We start from the raw sequence: 22,074 nt of genomic DNA, 5'->3' as shown, positions 1-22,074 counted from the left end.
TATTTATGCTGGCAGCTTTTCTTGTCCCTGGATTTATATTTAGAACTCACAATAAAATATTAAGTAGTTTTAAAAATAGCTTCTAAAATATTTTTCATAAGCCTGTAATTATCATTTTTATCCCAACCTACCACACAGTACTGCTTGCTAACCTAAGGTATCTATAATACTGTGTTTCCCCGAAAATAAGACATCCCTTGAAAATAAGACCTAGTGCAACTTTGGAAGAAAAAAATTAATATAATACACTGTCTTATTTTCGGGAAAACGGTAATAAAAGTGTAATATGATAATTAGACTGGACAGCTGTATTACCTTCTGGATGTCATTCTGGATGAAGCTGCAGGGTCAGGGGCCGAGGCAGAGACAGTTAGGGACAGTCAGGCAGACAGGTGAGCCATTAGGAGCCAGCAGACCCAGATTGTGAGAGGGATGTCTGAGGGGTCCAAGATTGCCAGAAGGTGCAGGCGGGGCTGAGGGACCTCCTTCTCCCCATGCATGAATTTCGTGCACAGGGCCTCTAGTCTATAATAAAAGCATAATATGCTAATTAGACCTGACAGCCAAATGACCTTCCAGACATCCTTCCACATGACACCAGGGCTGTGAGGGCCGAAGCAAGCCACCACAGCTGCAAGGGTTGAGCCCCTTGCATCAGGCCTCTAATGAAATAATATGAGTAAAGAAAAATTGGAGTAAAATTGTCATTTATTTAAGAGATAATTCTCAAATAAATGTCTCAACTAAACTCCTAATCTTAATAAAATATACTGAAGGCCAATTCTAAATAATTCATCATAATTATAGAAAAAGGAAAATGTTTTACACTGTTGTAGGACAGAACTCATGCATCTAACCCAGCATTCATGTTTCACACACTGGAAAAGTATGCGTCCACTTCTCTTCATAACTACAACATCATAGGAGTAGAAAGAGAGAAAAATACACATTTTAAAAATGTGTATGTTTAAATCTTCTTTCTTTTTCAAAGTTTTCAGCACTTCCATCTTTCAAAATGCTTATGCATTCAGTTTTAGATTCTAAGTATTATTAAACTTGTAGGGAAAGGGCATGCAGGAGGCAGATAAATGATGTTTCTGTCTCACATTGATATTTCTCTCTCTCCCCCTCTCCCTTCCTCTCTCTGAAAATAAAAAAAAGAAAATCAACAAACTATCGTTTAAAATAAAATTTCAATTTTCTGCTCTGCATAAGACACTGTTAAGAGAACAAAAAGACAAACCACAGAATGGGAGAGAATATTTGCAAAAGGTACATCTGATTATCAGATTCACAAAGAACTCTTAAAATTCAACAATAAGAAAACACCAGCAACTCAATTTGAAAATGGGCCAAAAACCTTGATATTCATCTCACTAAAGAAGATATACAGATGGAAAACAACCACATGAAAAGATGTTCTATGTCATATGTCATCAGAGAAATGAAAATAAAAACCACAACAAGATACCACTACATACCTACTAGAATGGCCAAAATCTAGAAAACTGACCACACCAAATTATGAAAAGGATGTGGACCATCAGAAACTCTCATTCATTACCTGTGGGAATGCTTAATTGTATTACCACTTTGGAAGACAGTGTGGCAGTTTCTTACAAAACTAAACATATCCTTACCATACAATATAACAATCATGCTCCTTGGAATTTACCTAAAGCAGTTGAAAACTTATGTTCACACAATAACCTGCACAATAACATTTATACAAGTTTTATTCATAATTGCCAAATCTAAGAAGCAACCAAAATGTCCTTGAGTAGGTGAGTGGATAAACAAACTGTGGTACATCCAGAAAATGAAACATTATTTAGTGCTGATAAAAAATGAGCTATCTAGCCATGAATAAAACATGGAAGGACTCAAGTGCATATTACTCAGTGAAAGAAACTAATCTGAAAGGTTACACTTTGTAGGATTCCAACTATGTGACATTCTGGAAAAAGCAAAACTATGGAGATAGTAAAAAGATCAGTGTTGGGCTGACAATTCTAGGGGGAAAAGGGGAGTGGTGGATGCGGGAAGAGACTGAACATAGACTGTGCACCTATGGATGAGGACAATGGGGGGTGGGGAAAGGGCAGAGGGTGGGATGGGAACCTGGTGGAGGGGGGAAGAAATTAGGAACCTTTGTAATAATATGAACAATAAAGATTGATTTTAAAAAAAAAAAAAAGATCAGTGTTGCCACGGACTGAGGGAGGAATGAATAGGTGGAGCACAGAGGATTTTTAGGGCAGGAAAGCTAATATGATACCATAGTGTTGGGTATGTGCTACTATATAGCTGTCCAAACCTATAAAATGAATATTTGTACATAAAACACTGAGCCTGAATCATATCCACATGAGGATCTGTCAAAAATATAATGTGAACTATGGACTTTGAATGATAACGATATGTCAATGTAGGTTCCTCTATTGTGACAAATGCACTACTCTGCCGGGAGAGGTTGATAATGGAGGAGGCTTGTGCATGTGTCAATGTAGGGAGTGTACGGGAAGTCTCTGTACCTTCTTCTCAATTTTGCCGTGAACTTAAGACTTCTCTAAAAAAAATTCTTTTAAAAAAGTTTTGTATTGTCATGTTTAACTCAATAACTTATTATAAGAAAACTGCTCAACTGGTCACAATTTATATACAAGAAGTTTGTGTTTGTTTAAAAAAGTTTTTAAAACTATATTTTGGTTTTGACTTTTAAAAGGAAGCCCAATATTTTAAAATGCACTGTCACGTTTTTAAATCCTCGGACTTACTAGCTTAAGGAAAGAAGTCCAAACATCCGTGGTTCAAGAGTGTAGGGAGAAGCTGGGGAAGCTAAGTCCTGATCCTCCTGCTCTAACAGAGAGAAAAAAATCTACCACAGGAGGAGCAAGAAGTTGGACTTCCCTGGGGAGATAGCAGCTTCTAAGTTATATGGACCATATGACCAATTTAAAAAAAAAGAAGTTTGAGAACTACAGAGCTAGGCTTAACATTTTCAGGATAAAGAAAAAAATATGAACTGAAGACCCGTTCAGGCATGGCTTGGCCAAGGTCAGCAGGACTGGAGAGTTTCTGACTTAAAACATCTTGTCACGCCTATGGATATAAAGTTATGTTCTAGAGCAGGCTCTGCCTGACAAAAATAGATATTATTCACTGTCATTTTTTTCTTGGCTACTAGAGAGCTACTTCAACATGCTTAGTATGCTTGTGTTTGGTGATGAGGTCTTTTTCAAACACCATTAACCCATGTCAAATATATGCAAAAGCAGTGAGAGTTTTAAAAAATATATATTTTAAATAAATAAATAAATAAATAAATAGGTCATGATCATGGAAGCTTCTGAGAATGCTACCTGCTTTCAGCCAGATGCAATCATACTGCAGTCAACATGGAGAGTCCCAGCCTGAGGTGTTCTCAGGAAGCTACCACATGTGCTGTGGATCTGACTACTTTCATTTCCTGAAAGGAATCCCAGTGAAAACCTTGGTGACGGGAAGGAGCCAGCATGATACGAGTGACTTAACGACACCACCTTTCATTTATTTGTAGATTCCACTCTTTACCACGAGTTTTTGCTTACATTATCGGATTTATCTTCTCAACCAACCATCCAGTAAAGAAAGTTATTATTGTCCTCATTTATCAGATTAAAAAAAAAAAAATTAAGGTTCATTAGGTTAAGCAACTTGCCTTAGCCTGTAGGTGCCAAAGCTAAAACTGGGAGTACAAACACTTTTCTTGAGTTATTATTTAAAATTTTTCATCTTGGACAATATTCAAGCATGGCTCAGAAGTGGCAACATCGTGGGAAATTTGCATTTACCAAGCATTCAAATTTTAGCAAGTACAGTGAATGAAAGGCGTTACTTGTTGGGGGGGAAACACAATGTGTGTGTATATATGTGTGTGTGTGTGTGTGTGTGTGTGTGTGTGTGTGTGTAGGTGTAGCGTAGACCTTAATCATATCCACACGAGGATCTGTCAAAAATATAGGTTCCTTGGCTTCACCCAGTTCCTCTGAATTCTAGGCATCTCTATGGGTGAGTTGTTAGAACCTTAATAAGACTCTTGGGTGATTCTGGGTTCGTTAGCTCACCTGCAGGGTGATTTTAGACCTGGTTGTTTATTTATTGTTGGGCAAAAATCTAATCAAGACCTTCAGGTCACCTTTATACTTGACATTGGTCCTCTTTTAGTGGCAATTTTACGGGCGGGGCAGGGAGGGGCGGGGCTGCGCTGGGCGGGGCTTGTGTGGGTGGAACTGCGCTGAGCAGGGCGGGGCTTGTGTGGGCGGGGCGGGGCTGCGCTCGGCAGCACTCGTGTGGGCGGGGAGGGGCGGGGCGGGGGAGGCCCCGCGTGGCCCGGCGGTGCAGGGTGAGGATCAATGGCTCCCGCGCGCAGGCGCTGTCCTCTGAACTGGAAGGAAAGCAACTTCCGGTCGGAGTCACTTGGCCGGCGCCGCCGACCCGGAGCGTGAAGGCCCGCTCGGAACCCGACCCTCGCGGAGCCCCTGAACTGTGAGTAAGAAACTTCGTGAACGAGTAGGTGTGTCCGAGCGCGTCAAGCACGGCGACGGAGAACGTGTGTGTGTGTGTGTGTGTGTGTGAGCGTGTGTGTATGTGTGATTGTGTGTGTGTGATTATGTGTGTGAGCGTGTGTGTGATTGTGTGTATGTGTGATTGTGTGTGTGTGATTGTGTGTGTGATTTGTGTGATTGTGTGTGTGAGTGTGTGAGTGTGTGTATGTGTGTGTGATTTGTGTGTGTGTGTGATTGTGTGATTGTGTGTGTGTATGTGTGAGTGTGTATGTGTGTGAGTGTGTGTGTGAGTGTGTGTGTGTGAGTGTGTGTGATTGTGTGTGTGTGATTGTATGAGTGTGTATGAGTGTGTGTTTGTGTGTTTGAGTGTGTGAGTGTGTGTGTGATTGTGTGTGTGAGTGTGTGTGATTGTGTGTGTGAGTGTGTGTGTGATTGTGTGAGTGTGTGTGTGATTGTGTGTGTGAGTGTGTGTGATTGTGTGTGTGAGTATGTGTGTGTGTGTGTGATTGTGTGTGAGTGTGTGTATGAGTGTGTGTGTGTGTGTTTGAGTGTGTGAGTGAGTGTGAGTGTGTGTGTGAGTGTGTGAGTGTGTGTGATTGTGTGTGTGTGTGTGTGTATGATTGTGTGTGTGTTTGAGTGTGTGAGTGAGTGTGAGTGTGTGTGAGTGTGTGTGTGATTGTGTGTGTGAGTGTGTGTGTGATTGTGTGTGAGTGTGTGTGTATGGTTGTGTGTGTGAGTGTGTGTGTGTGTGTGTGTGTGTTTGAGTGTGTGAGTGAGTGTGTGTGTGTGTGTGTGATTGTGTGTGAGTGTGTGTATGAGTGTGTGTGTGTGTGTGTTTGAGTGTGTGAGTGTGAGTGAGTGTGTGTGTGTGTGAGTGTGTGTGATTGTGTGTGTGTGTGTATGATTGTGTGTGTGTTTGAGTGTGTGAGTGTGTGTGAGTGTGTGTGAGTGTGTGTGTGTGTGTGTGTGTGTGTCAGTGAGTGAGAGGCACAGCTGGCAGTGTGTTGCCGCCGCCGGGAGGGAGGGAAAGCGGGGAGCTGAGGGGACATCCCGTTCTCGGACCGGGAGGGAGGGACTCGGTGCGGAAGGAGCCGCGGGCCCTGCGCTCCGGGATGACCCGGAGGGGCTTTCCGGGCCCCGATGTCCCCGCTCCGGGCACCCCTTCTCCGGTGGGAGCCGGGAGCCGGGAGCAGGGCCGTCCGCAGGGCCGTCCGCAGCGGAGCTGCCTTCTTCCAGAGGCTCGTGCTGTCACGGTGACGCTTCCGAAAACTTTTCCCCAACTTGTTGCACATTGTGTCCTCGGCCTTCCCGTGGGCGCGCGCAGCCCTGTCGTGGGCGGTGGGCAGCCTCCCCGGGGTCCCGGGGGACGGCGGCGGGGCGCGGAGCGGAGGCACCGCTGGGAAAGCCGGGCTGGCGGGCGGGGAGGAGGAAGGGCTTGGGGATACTCAGGGGAAAAGGAGTTGTCTGTCCTCTGATGTTGTAACTAGCTCAGCTAGAGCAGCCTTGCTATGTCAAAAGTCACCGCAGATGCGTTTGGCAAAGTTTTCCTAAGGGAGAATTGGTAAGGAAGGAAGTGAAGGGACAGGAAAATAAAATGATCTTTTTCTCTGCCACGATCGGAATATACATTTCAAACGAGTGGCAGCAGACAAGCATGCGCTCTATTCTGTTGGGAAATTGTTGTGTCCCTTATCTTTTGGGACGGGAGGAAACCCTAACATGATGCAACCAGGTACAAAGCAGAAAAGGAAACGCTTTCTCAGCCCTGCCCCCAACCAAGTTCACCATGGCCTTTGACATCTCTCTCTTATAGATACATGCACATGTCTTTTCACTTTCTTATGAAAAAAAAAAAAGATGATATATGCATACTACTCAGTTATCTGCCTTCTCAGATAATATATATATATATATATATATATATATATATATATATATATGGTAGAAGTCATGCCTTACACAACACCCCCTTATCTTAACGGCAGCGTGGTATTCCTCTGCCTGGGTGTACCATAACCTAGTTAACTATTTCTTAAAACAGCCTTTGCCCTTTATTCTTCAAATTATATTTTGTTAAATTCAGATATATTAATCCTTTGTGAAATATATTTTCAAGAACTATCAGTCTTTCAGTTTAAAATGCCTAGGTTTTATATTGCTTGAAGTGATCCCCACTTAAAAATTATTAAAATATGTCTTAATTTTTAAAATAATTTTTATGCTTTACTTATTGAAACATCTGAGTTATTTCTGTACATGATTCAAGATAGATATTTAGCCATTTTTCCTGAAATCAATTCTTTTCCCCAACCGACTAGAAATAATACAACCTTAAAATAGTAAAAATGGGTTTGTTTGTTTTTCTTCTTCTTATTCTTCTTATTGTTCTATTTGTCTCTTCCTATACAAATATTAATCTCTTTGATTAGTGGCTTTTTTAGTAATTCATAAAGCAAGCCCCTCTTCATTTTTCAAAATTTTCTAGAATATTGCACACTTTCAGTAAAATATAAACTGCTCATATTTCATTAAAATAATCCTGTTATTTCCAATAAATTCTCTTTACCAAGGATGTGTCTTTACTGTTTCTAGCTTAATAGGATTTTTGCTGAGATTAGATTTTGGATTGTGTGCAAAGTCTATTTTGTCTGCGCATTGGCTAGCACTTTGAGAGGACTTTTAAGCAACAGATGTTGGTTGTTCATTTTGTCTGTTTCTTCTTAATATGCTGTCTTTTCATTACTACTTCACTAGATATTTTTATCAGGACTGGAAATTGAATTCTATTCTGTGGCTTTTGGCATCTGTCATAACTTATCATGTGTTTTAATTCTTTGACTTACTTTAGGATGGTAAATTATTTTAGTAGATTTTCAGTTTGTGATCCAAACTTACACCTGGTTGTGGAGTAATATTTAAGCATATAGGTTCCTTTTGGTATCTGTTTTATTTAAAATCAATAATTGAGTTTCATCTGTAGTGTTCTTTTTCTGTGTTGTTTTTGCCAAAGCAATATCAAGGTTATGCAGGTTTCCTGGAAAGAGCTGTGAAGAGTTCCTTCTTTCTCTGCTCTAAAGTAGTGTACGTAAATAGTATAATATAAGAGCTCTGTCCTTTGAAAGTCTGAAAGAATTCACCCTCGTGACACCATCTTGTTTTGAAAGTACATTGTTCTTAAAACAGCAACAATATTTTGCAAACAGATCCAGAACTTTAAAAAGCAAATAAAAACTTCTCAAATGAAAGGGTCTGAAACACCAATAATGTTGAGAACAAAGAACTGCTGTATTGATCCTGGTTGTTTTTATCCCTCTCCTTCCCGCCGCCCCCTCTTTTTGTGGTCCGGTGAAATGCTATAGGTACACTGAGGCTGGTAATAAAATTCTTTCTCACCTCTATTCCAGTTATAGTACAAAAGAAAAGGTGTTGCTTCTACATGGGTAAGGTATTATAATATATGCCCTGAAAGAAACCAACAATGAAACTCAATTGAAAGAGCAGCGGTTTCAGTTTGTTGTCATAGGCTTCCTATTCTTGCTGGGAAATTTCTTCCTTTACAGGTACTAACCAAGCTGACATTCTACTGCAGGTAAATCCCAAAGGTGGTTTCAAAATGAGTGAGTGAAAAAAATACACAAGCTAAACATGCTTGTCCTTACTTAAATATCAGTCTCACAGTCCAGGTATGTGTGTGGTGTGGCACACATAGAACAGGGCTGGCTTCTAAGGAATACAAACTATCTAACCAAAGACTACCTTTCACGTGACTAATAGTTGACTGTTAATATGTGGATAATAGTATATTTTGTAACCTTTTGTAGAGTTATTAACTTTTATAAATGATTAAATACTTTTTGTTTACTTTCAAGAATATTACCTTAGGCAGGTAATATAATTTAGCAGTGTGCAAATGTATACTGTGAAATATACTTCTGAAGACTCATACATTTATATAGGGATGCAAGCATTATGTAAATGATTGGATATTTGAGTATTTTAATTGACCATCTATTAATCTAGAAAAAATAACTATTGACATGATTTGAGGGCATGTTTTATAACAAAAATTGCATGTTTTTTAAACCATACCCATTATCCAAAAGTAAATGGTAGATGAAAATAGATAGCCAAATGATGTAAAACTCTGCTATGGCCTATGCTTGCTGCAATGGTGTTCAATCATGGAGAAAAGGGAGGATATTATCTGGAATGAGATATGGAGAATTGTTCCCATGAGCGGCAGAACAAACAACAGGGAATTTTGCTATGAAGAAAAAAAAGACAGAAATCAGGAACTCAGATCATTTCAAGATAATATATTATTTAAAATTAATTGAAAAAAATTAACTGTTTTTGTGGGATATTTAAATGATTTTACTATTCATAGCCATGTATTATGTGGCATTTTATAACATCATATATATGCTACCCCTAAACTAGAAATGCCTTTTCTTTGATATTGATGTTTCTCAACCTTTTTGAGTCCATATTTCCTTTATTATAAACATTGAAATCTCACATATATTAGGAGATTGTAATATGTCCCCCTGCTTCCAACACAGTCCTCTTATGCCTCCTCATGCAGAATATAAGCTTTCTCTTATAGTTTTGCCATTCAAGAATATTCTAAGGAGTCCTACTTTATGTAATTTATAAAAACAGATTTTTAATATTCAATAGCCACTACCCCATCTCCAGATTCTAACATGGCACCTACTCAGAGGAAGGGATACCCCTTATAAAACGGAGCAAGTTAACTGAGTAGTACCAATGTTTATGTTCACCTCAAAGGGGTACAACACATGCCAGTTTCCCTTTTGGTGTGGTATTGTTTAGTTGTGTACTTCAATTCATCACGTTTGATAAATTGAAAGAAGTTTTGTACAACTCGAGAAGAAAACGGAGTGAGGCAAAGCTAAGACTCATGGGTGTGGTCTCTGACTTTGAAATCTTCTTTTAATTCTCAGAAGATAGCACAAAAAGAAGCTCTAACATCCAGCAAAATGGAGAATCTGATCCGGGGAGCTTTCAGTTTGATCAGTGAAGTTGTCTTACCTTGTTTATCCTTATGCATTTAGCCAACCTTGTTTATCCTTATGCAATTATATTTATGGAAAAAATACAAAATCCAGATTCTGACGATGCTGGCTCTGTAAGTTGCCATTATTTCAGCTGTCTGATTGAGACACAGGAACAATACTAGTATAGTGCAGTATACTATGGGTATATCTATAACCAAAGTTTACAACCTGGAAAGTGAGACTAGAAATGCAAGCTGTCATGTGGGGAATTGGCTGCTTTTGCCATGGAGCGCTCTTAAAAGTGGAAAACGATGTTAAGTAAATGCTACAAGTGACAGTTTTCATTCATTTCCTTTCTTCAAATAAGGAAAACACACATACTTCTTTAAAGGGTTACCTTAACTGTCTAAGCAGAGGTATTCTTTTATTTATGCCTGTGTACTACATGATGGACTTACTTTCTGCTGTTTGCTTCTGATGTTTTTTGTGGTTGAAGAGGCCAATAGAACTCAGATACAGAAAAGATAGGATGTGTCTCTCACTTATTCAACTCTTTGTTTGCTAAGGTGGCAACTTCCCTTAAGTAGAATTTGAACTCTTACTATTCATTTCCCCAGGGACTGGGAAAAGCAGGTGACTTTCTTTTCTAGGGCATAGTGAAAGAGGTAGTAGGTACTTCAGGTAATTTCTTTCCTCCATCCTGAAACTGCTTTAGATTTAAACTGGCCTCTCACAAGTGTGAACATTGGCAGAATACTTAGAATAGTGTTAGCAGTGAGGGAAACCCAGCAGAGGGGTCTTTCCGACCTCCCAAATCACTCATGCTATCACCCCATAAAAAGTAGATCTTATTAAAGAATTATAAATCATTCTGGGGTGAAGGTCATAGGAATCTACCTTTAAGCCTGTGTCTCTTTAATCTTGAAGATCTTATTAAAGAATTATAAATCATTCTGGGATGAAGGTTGTAGGAATCTACCTTTAAGCCTTTGTCTCTTTTTAATCTTGAAATGCGTGTGTACGTGTGTGTATAAATAATCAGAATTGAGCTGCTCTGATTAAATTGGGCAATGGTGGTGGAACATTGTTTGGCTTACACAGTCCTAGTCTCAGTGGAGCTCCATAAGCACCATTACTTTACTAGAGGCCTGTTGCATGAAAATTCATGCACTGGAGGTGGGGGCCCTCAGCCCAGCCTGCCCTCTCTCACAGTCCTGGAGCCCTCAGAGGCAGGAGGCAACCTGGCGATCAAAGGAAGGTGATGCCCCATCATACCTCTGCTGCTGCCACTGCTGACAGCACAAGCCTAGGCCCACCCTGGTTACCTGAGCCTTGGGCAGCCACCATCTAAGACTTGCCTGCTCCTCAGGCTGGCCCTGGGGGGCTGAGATGACTGGTTGGCTCCCGGGGCAGGTGTGCAGAATGGCCGGGTCTGCCTTGGGGCAGGCCCAGCCTTGCCATGTGCCTGCCACCCCGGCAGGGCTGAGGGGACTGAGCGCTGCCATCTTGTGGCTGTGGGCACCGCCATCTTTGAGGGCATGGCAATCAATTAGCATATTCCTTCTTTATTAACTGTGGGCTCCACCATTTATTCCCTCTTTATTAGATAGGATTTATTCAGGATTGGTTACCTATTACTTGGCAGAATAATACTAATTGCCATAGACAATAGGCTTAAGATATTTTATCTATAAAATAGGAAAAGAAGAAAAGAAGTTCATTTAAAATTGAAAAGGAGACTGGGAGGAATTAGAGTACCACTTTATTTTTTTATTTTATTTTATTTTTATTTTTTTTCAGTTCATGTCTTTTATTAACCCAAATACAATTACTTGTCTTCTGGTTTGTTGAAGCAATAAGTCAGACAGCATTTGCCACAATAAGGTCTGTCAAAGTGGCTGGCCATGAAAACTCCAGCACCACATTCATCGGAAGGGCACTCTCGGCGAAGGCGACTGATTTTGCCATTCTCATCCACTTTGTAGTATTTCAGGACAGCCAGCTTAACCTTCTTTCTCTTATGCTTGTTCTTCTTGGGAGTGGTGTAAGACTTCTTCTTCCTCTTCTTGGCACCACCACGGAGTCTCAGCACAAGATGAAGCGCGGACTCCTTTTGAATGTTGTAGTCAGACAAAGTACGCCCGTCTTCCAGTTGCTTGCCAGCAAAGATCAGTCTTTGCTGATCAGGAGGAATTCCTTCCTTATCCTGGATCTTGGCCTTTACATTTTCTATCGTATCCGAGGGTTCAGCCTCGAGAGTGATGGTCTTCCCCGTGAGGGTTTTCACGAAGATCTGCATCTTGGCGGCGACTCCACCGCAGACGGCGGATCGGAAAGTAGAGTACCACTTTAGAATTTCAACATCTGTATAGTTGGAGTCCCAGAAAGGGACACAGAAGAAATGAAACTGCCCAAAAAATAATTCCAGAAGATTTCACAAACTGAAGGATGAACTTCCAAATAGGTTAAGTACAAAATCAGGAATCAAAATGTCTCTGGATTTCAACAAAAACAAATGTAAGTTAGAAGAGAGCATAGCAAGGTTTTCCAAATTCTAAGGAATAATTACTTCTAACCTAAACTCTTAACCTGGAAACTATCAGTTAAATCTGAGGCTGGAGCAAAGCTATTTTCAGTTATGCAAGGTCTCAAAAAATGAATTTCACAAACACTTTCTCAAAAGTAGCTATTGTGGGGTTAACTTTACCAAATGGACAAGTAAACAAGAAGGATAAAGATTTGGGATACTGAAAATGAGGGATTCAACTAGAGAAAGATAGTTGAGATAGAACATAGATCCCAAAGGGAATTCCCAAATTCAAGGTGAAAGAAGGTCTCCTTTTTCGCATGGAGGGCAACAAGTCTAGACTGGAGCAAGTCAGAAAGCTCAAGGAGAGTTTCTTCTAAAAAGATGAAATTGATAAAATAACAAGTGTTTGAATGGATTGAGGAGTTGTATTAGTGATAATAATAAACTGCCCTAACCGGTTTGGTTCAGTGGATAGAGTGTCAGCCCTCAAGCCGAAGGGTTGAGGGTTTGATTCTGGTCAAGGTCATATACATCAGTTACTGGCTTGATCCCTGCCAGATCAGGGCACAATGCAGGAGGCAACCAATCATTTCTTACGTTGATGTTTCTCTCTCTCCCCTTTCCTTCCACTCTTTCTAAAAATCAATGGGAAAATATATCCTTGGGTAAGGATTAACACACAAAAAGAATAGAAATAAATAAGAAGTTTTTTCAGGGAAAAGGTTTTTTAGAAAAGGAAAAAGCCATATATATGGGATGGGCAAAAGTAGGTTTACAGTTATAATATAAATAAATAGTATAATAGTAAGTAATAATATAAGAATAAGCTCTTGTGTTTTGAGTATTCACAACTGTAAATCTACTTTTGCCTATTTTATCATTTAGCATTGAATAACATTACATAGTCTTAAGAAAGTAAAAACTGAATCCTACTCTAACCAAAAAATAGGAGATCAGGATAGGACATTAAGTAGAGAAGGGGGTTGTTAAAGAGAACTTAATCCTTATTTTACATAGTGCAAAGATGGTAAAACTGAAAAATTAATAGTGTCAGTGTAGTATGTTAGATACAGAAAGAAATAAACCAAAAGAGCTGAAAATTGTTGCCAAGTGAAACAGGAATGAGGAGAGGAAAGCAAGGGACTGTTGTTTTCCTTAAGCCCTGTGAAGCTATTTGACTGATTAAAAAAAAATTACAAAATAAAAACTTAATTAGGGTGAAAAGAACTAGAGATTAGATTTTAATGTCACAGAGACCTGGATTTTCTAGGTCTTCCATTTTCTAATTCTGTGACCTTAGTCAATGTATTTTAACTTTTGACGACTTGTTTCCTTATTTAGAAAAAAAGAAAATATATGCTTCTGTAGATGGAAGATTAAAATAGGTAATTTATGTAAAACATCTAGCAAGTAATATTACTTCAATAAATGTCGATCACTACCTCTTGCCCTAATGTTTCCCATGAGAAAATAGAGAACCCACCTCCTTCATTGTTGGGATGCTTGACATTCAAACAAGACTGAGATTGTCCTTCTGTCCCAAGGCTATGTGCTTCTCCGGTACTGAACAAATGTTATTGGGAGCTACGCCCTATCTCAACTATCTGTAGATAGTTTGAGAATTTAAATAAAATTGAGATGATTAGAATGTTGATAAGAGGAGCATCGTGTTAAAAGGATCACTATTGCTTGGTAGAAGAGCTGTGGTCACACTCAGATACATGAACTTCAGTACAAATGCCATTAATGGTATGTCTCTTCCATTCATAGGTAAAACACTTTTATAGACAGACTAGAGGCCTGTTGCACGAATTTGTGCATCGGTGGGGTCCCTCACCCTGGCCTGTGTCCTCTCACAATCCAGGACTCTTCAGGGGAGGTACTAATGCATGAAGCAGCAGGCAGCCAGGGAGGAGCCTGAGCCTGAGCCAGGCCCTGCACCATTCCTGCTCATCCCAGCCCTGCTGCGCCTGCCGCCACCACCACTTAGTAATGCTGCCATAGAGACAGGAGAGGCTCATGCCACAGCAGCTGTGCTTGCCCATCAAGAGCCTGGCATCTGGTGTCCATTGGTCAGCTGAGCGATGCTCCTACTATGGGAGTGCACTGACCACCACGGGGCAGCTCCTATAGGGAGTATCTGGCCCCTGGTCAGTGTGCATCATACCTACCAGTTGACTGGTCGTTGGTCATTTGGTTGTTTGGTTGCTTAGGCTTTTAAATCTATTGATGAGTTGTGGAAATTTTATGGAACCAATAAAATTTTATTTTTGGAGTGCTATTGCTCTGGGCCAGTGGTCGGCAAACTCATTAGTGAACAGAGCTGCAAATTTTGACTTGAGAGCCACAGTTTGCCGACCACTGCTCTGGGCCATCTGCCAACATATCAAAATACCTTAAAAATAAAAATCTCTACCTTAGCAACTGCTATTTTTGTTTTCAAATTCTTCTAGAACAATTAAAAACGCAGATTACTGTGAAACAAAAGGACACCATGAAAGCCTGTTTCCCTACCTTGATGCGTATTTGTGTAGTGTTTTATGGAGTACAATGTTTTCCCAGTTATAACTAGACAATCCTATGGCAGTGATTCTAAATCTGTGACACATCTGCTTCCCCCTACCCTCACCCCACTTGGACACTGTTTGCTGATGGTTGTTTTTTGTGTTTGTTTGTTTTTTAGACTACCCTTGATGATTCTAATGTATTGACAGGTTGGAAACCTATATCCTGCAGCATGCTCTACCCCTACATACTAAACTGGGGCATATGAGGGAACTGAGGTCCTCAGAAAGGTTAAATGACTTGCTCATTCTCACCTCAACAAGCATGTCCAGACTTGACATGTATTCTCTATGCCAACTCTGACTTTATCTTTAGTTAACTAGGCTTTTTAAATTTAATTATAATCTATAAATTATCTTAATAGAGAAATTATTACACAAGATGTGGTCTCATCTAAAAATTATTTGGAATCTTTATTTTATAGTATTTCTTGTATTTTTTCCAGATACAAAAGGAAGTAAACAGCAAATCAAAAATCTTATTAAATTTCCCTACTACAGTGTTAGGATTTACTAAGTCTGAATATTCATATTTGAGAAAAAAATGGTGTGGCCTTGAAAAGAGTGGAAACTTGGGTGATTTCGGCAAAAATACAGGTTTGAAAGGTTGGTTTGTAAGACCACACAGAGATTTTTGGGTCCTGTCTCAGGAGCATTCAGCAGTTTGAGTGTATTGCATGGTGTAAAAATAGTATGTGTGGTTTTAAACTTTTTATCATATTAATACATTTAAAGTCACACCCTAAACATCTTGGGGATGACTGAAAATGTAGATCTGGAGATCTCTGTAATCTTATTTATTTTCTTACTGGAGTTCTCACAATTACTTCTAATAAAACAAGTTGTGACTTGCAAGCATTTGCCCAACAGTCTGTAGGTGTCCTCGGGGAAATTAAAAGAAGGAATATGAAGAGCTGTAGAGTCCTGTGCCAGTGGATAAGAGCACAGAATACAGCTTTATGATTATGTGGGCTTTTGCCTGTTCCCATTTATCATCGGAAATATTCTCAAGGCTAAATGACTGCTTAGCAATTTAAACTGTGATTTAAGAGAAAACAGGCCTTTTTGTGAAAAGGTCCTCTGTCTCCTGAAATTTAACTCCTTTTAAAAAAGAGTTCTCTTCTTGCATAATGGTTTTGTTCTTTTATAGTAAATATCTATATCAGGAGATGCTGGAGAGCCCTAATCTGTTGATTCATGAGATTAACTGCTTCTTTTTCTTTATGAATCTGGGGTATCCTGTGACATCTTTTACGTTATTGTCTTCTGTTTGAGGGATCTTTTTCAGATAACTTGAAGGTTTGTTTTTTCCCAAAAACTTTTTTGGTTAAGACCAGAGCATAGGTACAATGTTGTCCTACTCTTGTTAACATCATTAGTAATGCTATTTTATTGTCGTGAATTTGGTAGAATGGAAAACAAAGAAAAATCATAAGCTCAAACTTGCTACAAGAGGTTTTTTTTGTGTGTTATTTAGTAGTATGTAAAAGTTAATAGAACAAAGCATTAGCTAACACTCCTACCTTTTTGGTTAATAGTCTCTTTACATAAAACCACAGACTTCTACTAAAATGCCTTTCTATTTTAGGGATTACCTAGTTTTCCGTCTGACATATAGCTAATAAGTGAGCCTATTCTTTTTTGGTTTATACTTGGGAGAAAAAAAAGTGTACATCTTATGACATACAGTGGTACAATAATGCATATTGTTTCTTTCTCTCTCCATTATTTTTAACAATTTAAGGGTGTGGTTTTTTTGCCCGACCGGTGTGCCTCAATGGACCCATCTATCTTTACCCATGTACCAGAAGGTCACCAGTTTAATTCCTGGTCAGGGCACATGCCCAGGTTTCGGGCCCAATCCCCAGTAGGGGTGTGCAGGAGGCAGCTGATTGATATTTCTCATCTATGTTTCTTTCCCTCTTCCTTCTTCTCTCTGAAATCAACAAAAACAAATATTTTTTAATTAGTATTTTTTCTTGCAATGGAAAAAATATTTTGGTCTGGTTATCTGTATCAAATAACACTGGACATTCAGATCAGTACTTCAAGAATGTAAGCAAGAGGGAAGGCATAGTATTTATTTCTTCCTCTAGATTTTTTATATCACTTAGAAGCTACATTTTCCCCTGCCTATTGTTAATAATGTCTCTTCAAGAACTTTTGTTCAAAATTGAATACCTTTCCCCTGAAAATTTTTCTTCCTGTTTCTGTTTCTGGCTATCAGCACTGTTTGCCAAGTATTTTGAAAATCATGGCTGGTGTCGAAACCGGTTTGGCTGAATGGATAGAGCGTCGGACTGCGGACTGAAAGGTCCCAGGTTCGATTCCTGTCAAGGGCATGTACCTTGGTTGCGGGCATATCCCCAGTAGGGGGTGTGCAAGAGGTAGCTGATCGATGATTCTCTCTCATCGATGTTTCTAACTCTCTATCCATCTCTCTTCCTCTCTGTAAAAAATCAATAAAATATATTTTAAAAAAAGAAAAGAAAGAAAATTATGGCTGATGAACCATCTTCAACAGAATCGCCTGGCTTACTGTGCTTATCGAATGTAGATTTCAGGGCTCCCTCCCAGGTAACTGATTCTGAATGCAGGGACCTGGATGCTGCCTTCTTGCCTAGATCCAACCGGCCAACTAATCCTGTCGATTTTACCTTTGAAATAAATATCTCTTGAATCCATCCACCTTTCATTCTCCCTGCTCTATTCAAGCCCTCATCTTCCACCCAAAATAGAGCAACTTTCCTACAAATATTCCCGTTTCATCTCCCTCAGTTTATATTCCATGCTGGTGTCCAGTTTACCTTTCTAAAACATGTCCATCTCCTACTTGTAAATCCTCATTTCTCCTTAATGTCAGCAGGTTAAAGTCTAAATTTCTTAAAGTCTAAATTTCAAGGTCTACTATAATCTGGCCATAACTGAGTTTGCTGCATATAGTTTATGCAGTTAGTACACTCTGCATCTCTAGGGGATGCTATTCCAGCATGAATGCTGCCCCTAGGGTTTTTGCAGTGCAGCACAAACTTAGATGGTGGCCCTGATTATCTGAACTTCCTCTCATCCCACTCATCTGCTAGACTTCCATAAGTAGAATACCTCCAGTCCCTAAATGCACTACAGTAGATACTACTCAGTACCTCTGCCCTTTCAAAGTGCATGTTCTTCCCTCTCATTCTCTACTTGTTGAAATCCTTCTCATATTCAGGGCGCAGTCTTGTTACAGAAAACCAGACAAAAACCAAGCAGTGTTTTTAGAGAGATGGAGTTACATTTATTATGTGCAAATCCAGAGGAAAATGTCTCCCAAATATGGTGTGTTTCTAGCCCCCTTTGCAAGTTCTTAAAGAGCCCCTATGTGCTGGGGCCTTGAGACCTCAACCAAAGACCTGGCCTGGTGCCAGCACTGATAATTTTGGGGAAGGTATAATGGCCCCTCTGAAGTGGGAGTAGTCTTATTTTCCTTATTATTTAAGCAAGCAAGCATTTACAGAAGCCAAATAGCAGGGTTAAAATTTCAAACAGCAGTTTTTATATAAGATAGATGCTTTAGTTTAATTGTTAGATCCTCTGTGAAGCCCAACAGTTCTCTTTTTCTTTTTGTTCTTTTGAGGTAAATTTTACATACAATTAAATGCACATATCTTGAGTGAACTATTAGGTGAGTTCCTACATACACTTCTACTTGTGCCTCCCAGAACCCTATTAAGCTATGCTCATATCTTTTTATACGTTTGTAATTGACTACTGATATGGTTAATCATTTTCATGTGTGTCTGCCTTATGAAATTATGAGCTCCAATTAGAAGAGGGAAAAGGCAAGGATTACCTACTGTTTGTTCAGCAATGAACCAGTCTTGAATATTGTACCAATTAGGGTACATCTCAGCTCCTCTCTTAAGAGACCCCCAAACACAGTGGCTTAAGACAGAAATTTTATTTCATTTGTATATTCCAATTGAAAGTAGAAGACACTCAGAGCTGATCTGGCAGTCCCACAGTGTCAAAAACCTAAGCATCTTCATTCTTGTTCCACCATCTGTTTTGTTTAACCATCCCTGAAGTGTTGCCCTCACCACAGGATCTTGTTGACTCACCTCAATATTTCATCCAGCTAGAATATATATATGTTTTAAGTTGCAGCTAGAGGTGCCTTCACGAGAATAGGTTTCATGTTTGTTTTGTTCTCACTGGATCAGTGGTGTCCAACAAAGCTCTGATCATAGTTGGTACTCAGTAATTGTTGTATTGAATGAACATCCACCGTAGCACTTCACGAGTGGTGTCCAACAAAGCTCTGATCATAGTTGGTACTCAGTAAATGTTGTATTGAATGAACATCCACCGTAGCACTCTCGGAGAATGCTTTGCAACAGGTTTGAATGAAAGTCTTTTAACTAAAGATTTGTAACTGTAGGCAAGTACTTCAATTGCACCGAGCCTTATCAGTGGAAATATGAATAATAGGAAATGATGACTTGGTGAAAAAACCTTGTGAAAGGAACCCAACTCTTAAGGTAGTGCCCCTTCTGAAGCCCCTTGCTGCACCTGACACAGTGCTTTACATGTTGTAAGCAAGCAAATAGTTTAGTTTTTGTAATTGAATTCAGTAATAATGGATGTATTTTATTAAAATAAAAATTTGTCCCAGCAGTTGGCAAACTTTTGTTGGAGTTGGGCAACTTTACCAAGGGAAGATTATCTCCCTTGTACAGGCTGCCTCTCCTAGCCTAGGACAGTTTCGTTATTGAACCAAGAATCAGTGAAGGAGGAAGCAACTTGCTGCCCAGGGATCATCTTGGTACTTCCTCCTGGGTGGCATGTGCTGAACCTGGGAAGCAGAACAAGAACTGACTGCCCCCCATTTTCCTTCTGGCAGGAACCACCCAGAGGAAAGAAGGAATTCCTGATGGAGGTGAGTGGGTTGAAACTACCTGGCCTCTGGAGAAGTAGGAAAGAGGGAGCACTTTTCCTAGTGTGTGATGGAAAGAAACCAGCAAACCAAGCCCAGAAATAAAGAAATTACTATGGAAGGCTTTCTTAAAAATATATTTAAACCATAAGTAGCAGAGTGTTTCCAAGACAGAGATTACTCTAGCTTGGACTTCCTGGGTTTGGGCTGTAAGAATGGCCATAGGATTTGGGTTTGAGCATGTTTACTATAAATAAAGCCATTTCCCAAGAGTCTGTGCAGGAGACACACCAAAATGTAATTGAAATGTGACTGCTTCTTAAATTATGAAATAAAATTTACATTTAACAAATGCTTTCAAAAATAGAGGAACAAGTGGCTTTAAAGTTCAAAGTGTTACTATTTGAAATCTGTCCAGTTTAATTATCTGGGTCCCAGTGACTGATTCCTTTTTCTCTGGTCAGTGTCACTGATCTAACACCCAATTCTCTTCTTGGTTGTGAGATAGGAATTCAATGTATCATTTATTTAGTTGTATTGACCTGAATCATATCTACCCAGCATACATTCTTATTTCAAGAAATAGAATACATCCATGTGGAATTTACTCAGTAACTCATTGACATTTTTATGATCTAATTCAAGGACCTGAATTGAAGGCTCCACATGATTTACTTACATATGATGCAACTATTTTTAATTCTGCATTTACATTTTTAAAAACAAGAATGCACCTTCTTGATGGAACAGACATGCTTTTTAGACTTGCAGATTCAAGAACTGTAGAACAAAGTAGTTTCTTAGAAATCGATTCCAAATATCTTTTTTATATTAGAGAGGAAAAAACTTGGGTACAAAAAGATTTAATGGCCCTAAACTAAGGTCAGAGGTCAGATAGTGATAGAACAAAACAAGACTAGATGAGTTACCAATTCAGGGCTCTTGTTTGTCCCAGATTTTAAAATATGGGAGAAGCTTTGGCCAGTGTGGCTCAGTTGGTTGAGCATCATCCCATGTTCCAAAAAGGTCTCTGGTCCGATTCCCGGTCAGGGCACATAATCAGGTTGTGGGTTCAATCCTCGGTCTAGATGCATCCTGCATACAGAGGCAACCAATGGAGGTTTCTCTCTCTCTCCAGAGTCAATCTAAAAAACATTTAAATCTATATGGATGAGATTTACATTGACAATTTGTACTGATATGTGTGGCTTCTTAAGACAGTGATACAATAACTTAAAACCTCTATTTTCTATATTAGCGTATTGCAGTATATTATACTCCCTGTAGCTACCTAACCCATATATTTCTTTTCCTGATTATATGCTTATTTGTAATCTCCTGTGTAAGCTGCCTTAAATCCTCATTTGATTGATTTAGTAGATAAATGAAGTATTCAAACTGTATTAATTGTATTAATACTATTGATAATTACTTATGTTTCCATCATGACTATGGCATGTCAGAAATCCTGGCAATGTTGATTATTCTAACAGTATTTCATCTTTTCCATCTATCAGAAGTAGCAATAGAAACAAAATTTTCAAGGTTTATCCATGCTTTAACAATAAAAAATATATATTGATACCTTAATCAATAAAGAAATTATATATATATATATATATATATATATATACACACACACACACACACACACACACACACACACTGGTGTGTTTTATATTATATGAATTATACCTTAATGTAAAATAGTAAATTAAAAGAATTATACCCAAAGATAAAATGAAAGACATTATGAAAGATTAGAAACTGATATTGTGAAGAATTTTTAATATTAAAGAAGCTAAAAATTAGCAAAGGACCTAAATAGACACTTTTCAAAAGTGGACATACAGAAGGCCAAGAGATGTATGAAAACATGCTCAAAGTCACTAATCATTCAAGAGATGCAAATCAAAACAACAGTGAGGTACCGCTCACAGCTGTCAGAATGGCTGTCATCAACAAATCAACAAATGACAAGTGCTGTCAAGGATGTGGAGAAAAGGAAACCCTCGTGCACTGCTGGTGGGAATGCAGACTGGTGCAGCCACTGTGAAAAACAGTGGAGTATGAAGTTTCCTCAAAAAATTAAAAATGAAACTCCCATTTGACCCGGTAATCCCACTTCTAGGAATATATCTCAAGAAATCAGAAACACCAATCAGAAAGAATATATGCACCCTATGTTGTGCATTTCTGTAAAGTATTAATAGATAATTAACAATAGCTAAGATTTGAAAACAGCCTAAGTGTCCATCCACAGGTGAGTGGATTAAAAAACAGTGGTACATCTACACAAAGGAATACTACACTGCTGTTAAAAAGAAAGAACTCTTACTATTTGCAACAGCATGGATGAACCAGGAGAGCATTATGCTAAGCAAAATAAGCCAGTCGGAGAAAAATAAACATCTCTCACTCAACATAAATTGATGAACAAAAATAGAAATGGAAGCATTGAACAGACCATCAAACCTCAGAGGGAAGGCCTGGCGGG

At 39.1% G+C, this 22,074-nt stretch overlaps 2 protein-coding genes across 8 annotated transcripts in view; one reads left to right on the top strand and one right to left on the bottom strand.

The window, feature by feature from the left end:
• Positions 1 to 22,074, top strand: part of TANK (TRAF family member associated NFKB activator) — a 77,609-nt gene that overhangs the window by 13,211 nt on the left and 42,324 nt on the right. For 2 of the 7 annotated variants that reach the window (XM_036421095.2, XM_036421086.2), the window contains exon 1: positions 4,358 to 4,527. The exons of 1 other annotated variant lie outside the window; for it this stretch is intronic. The gene's annotated coding sequence lies outside the window, so the exon portion shown is untranslated. Of the gene's footprint in view, positions 1 to 4,357; positions 4,528 to 19,544; positions 19,581 to 22,074 lie in introns of those variants that run through there. 4 more of the 7 variants (XM_036421093.2, XM_045575772.1, XM_036421087.2 and 1 more) reach the window with 3 other exon arrangements.
• On the bottom strand, positions 11,367 to 11,922 carry LOC118709183 (ubiquitin-40S ribosomal protein S27a-like). The gene has a single exon (XM_036421097.2). It carries the CDS (start codon positions 11,865 to 11,867, stop codon positions 11,397 to 11,399), a length of 471 nt encoding a protein of 156 aa, XP_036276990.1. The 5' UTR covers positions 11,868 to 11,922; the 3' UTR covers positions 11,367 to 11,396.

The sequence above is a fragment of the Pipistrellus kuhlii genome, unplaced genomic scaffold (genome assembly GCF_014108245.1).
Source record: "Pipistrellus kuhlii isolate mPipKuh1 unplaced genomic scaffold, mPipKuh1.p scaffold_m20_p_7, whole genome shotgun sequence".
Taxonomy (NCBI): domain Eukaryota; kingdom Metazoa; phylum Chordata; class Mammalia; order Chiroptera; family Vespertilionidae; genus Pipistrellus; species Pipistrellus kuhlii.
This window is presented reverse-complemented; position numbering and strand designations above follow the sequence as displayed.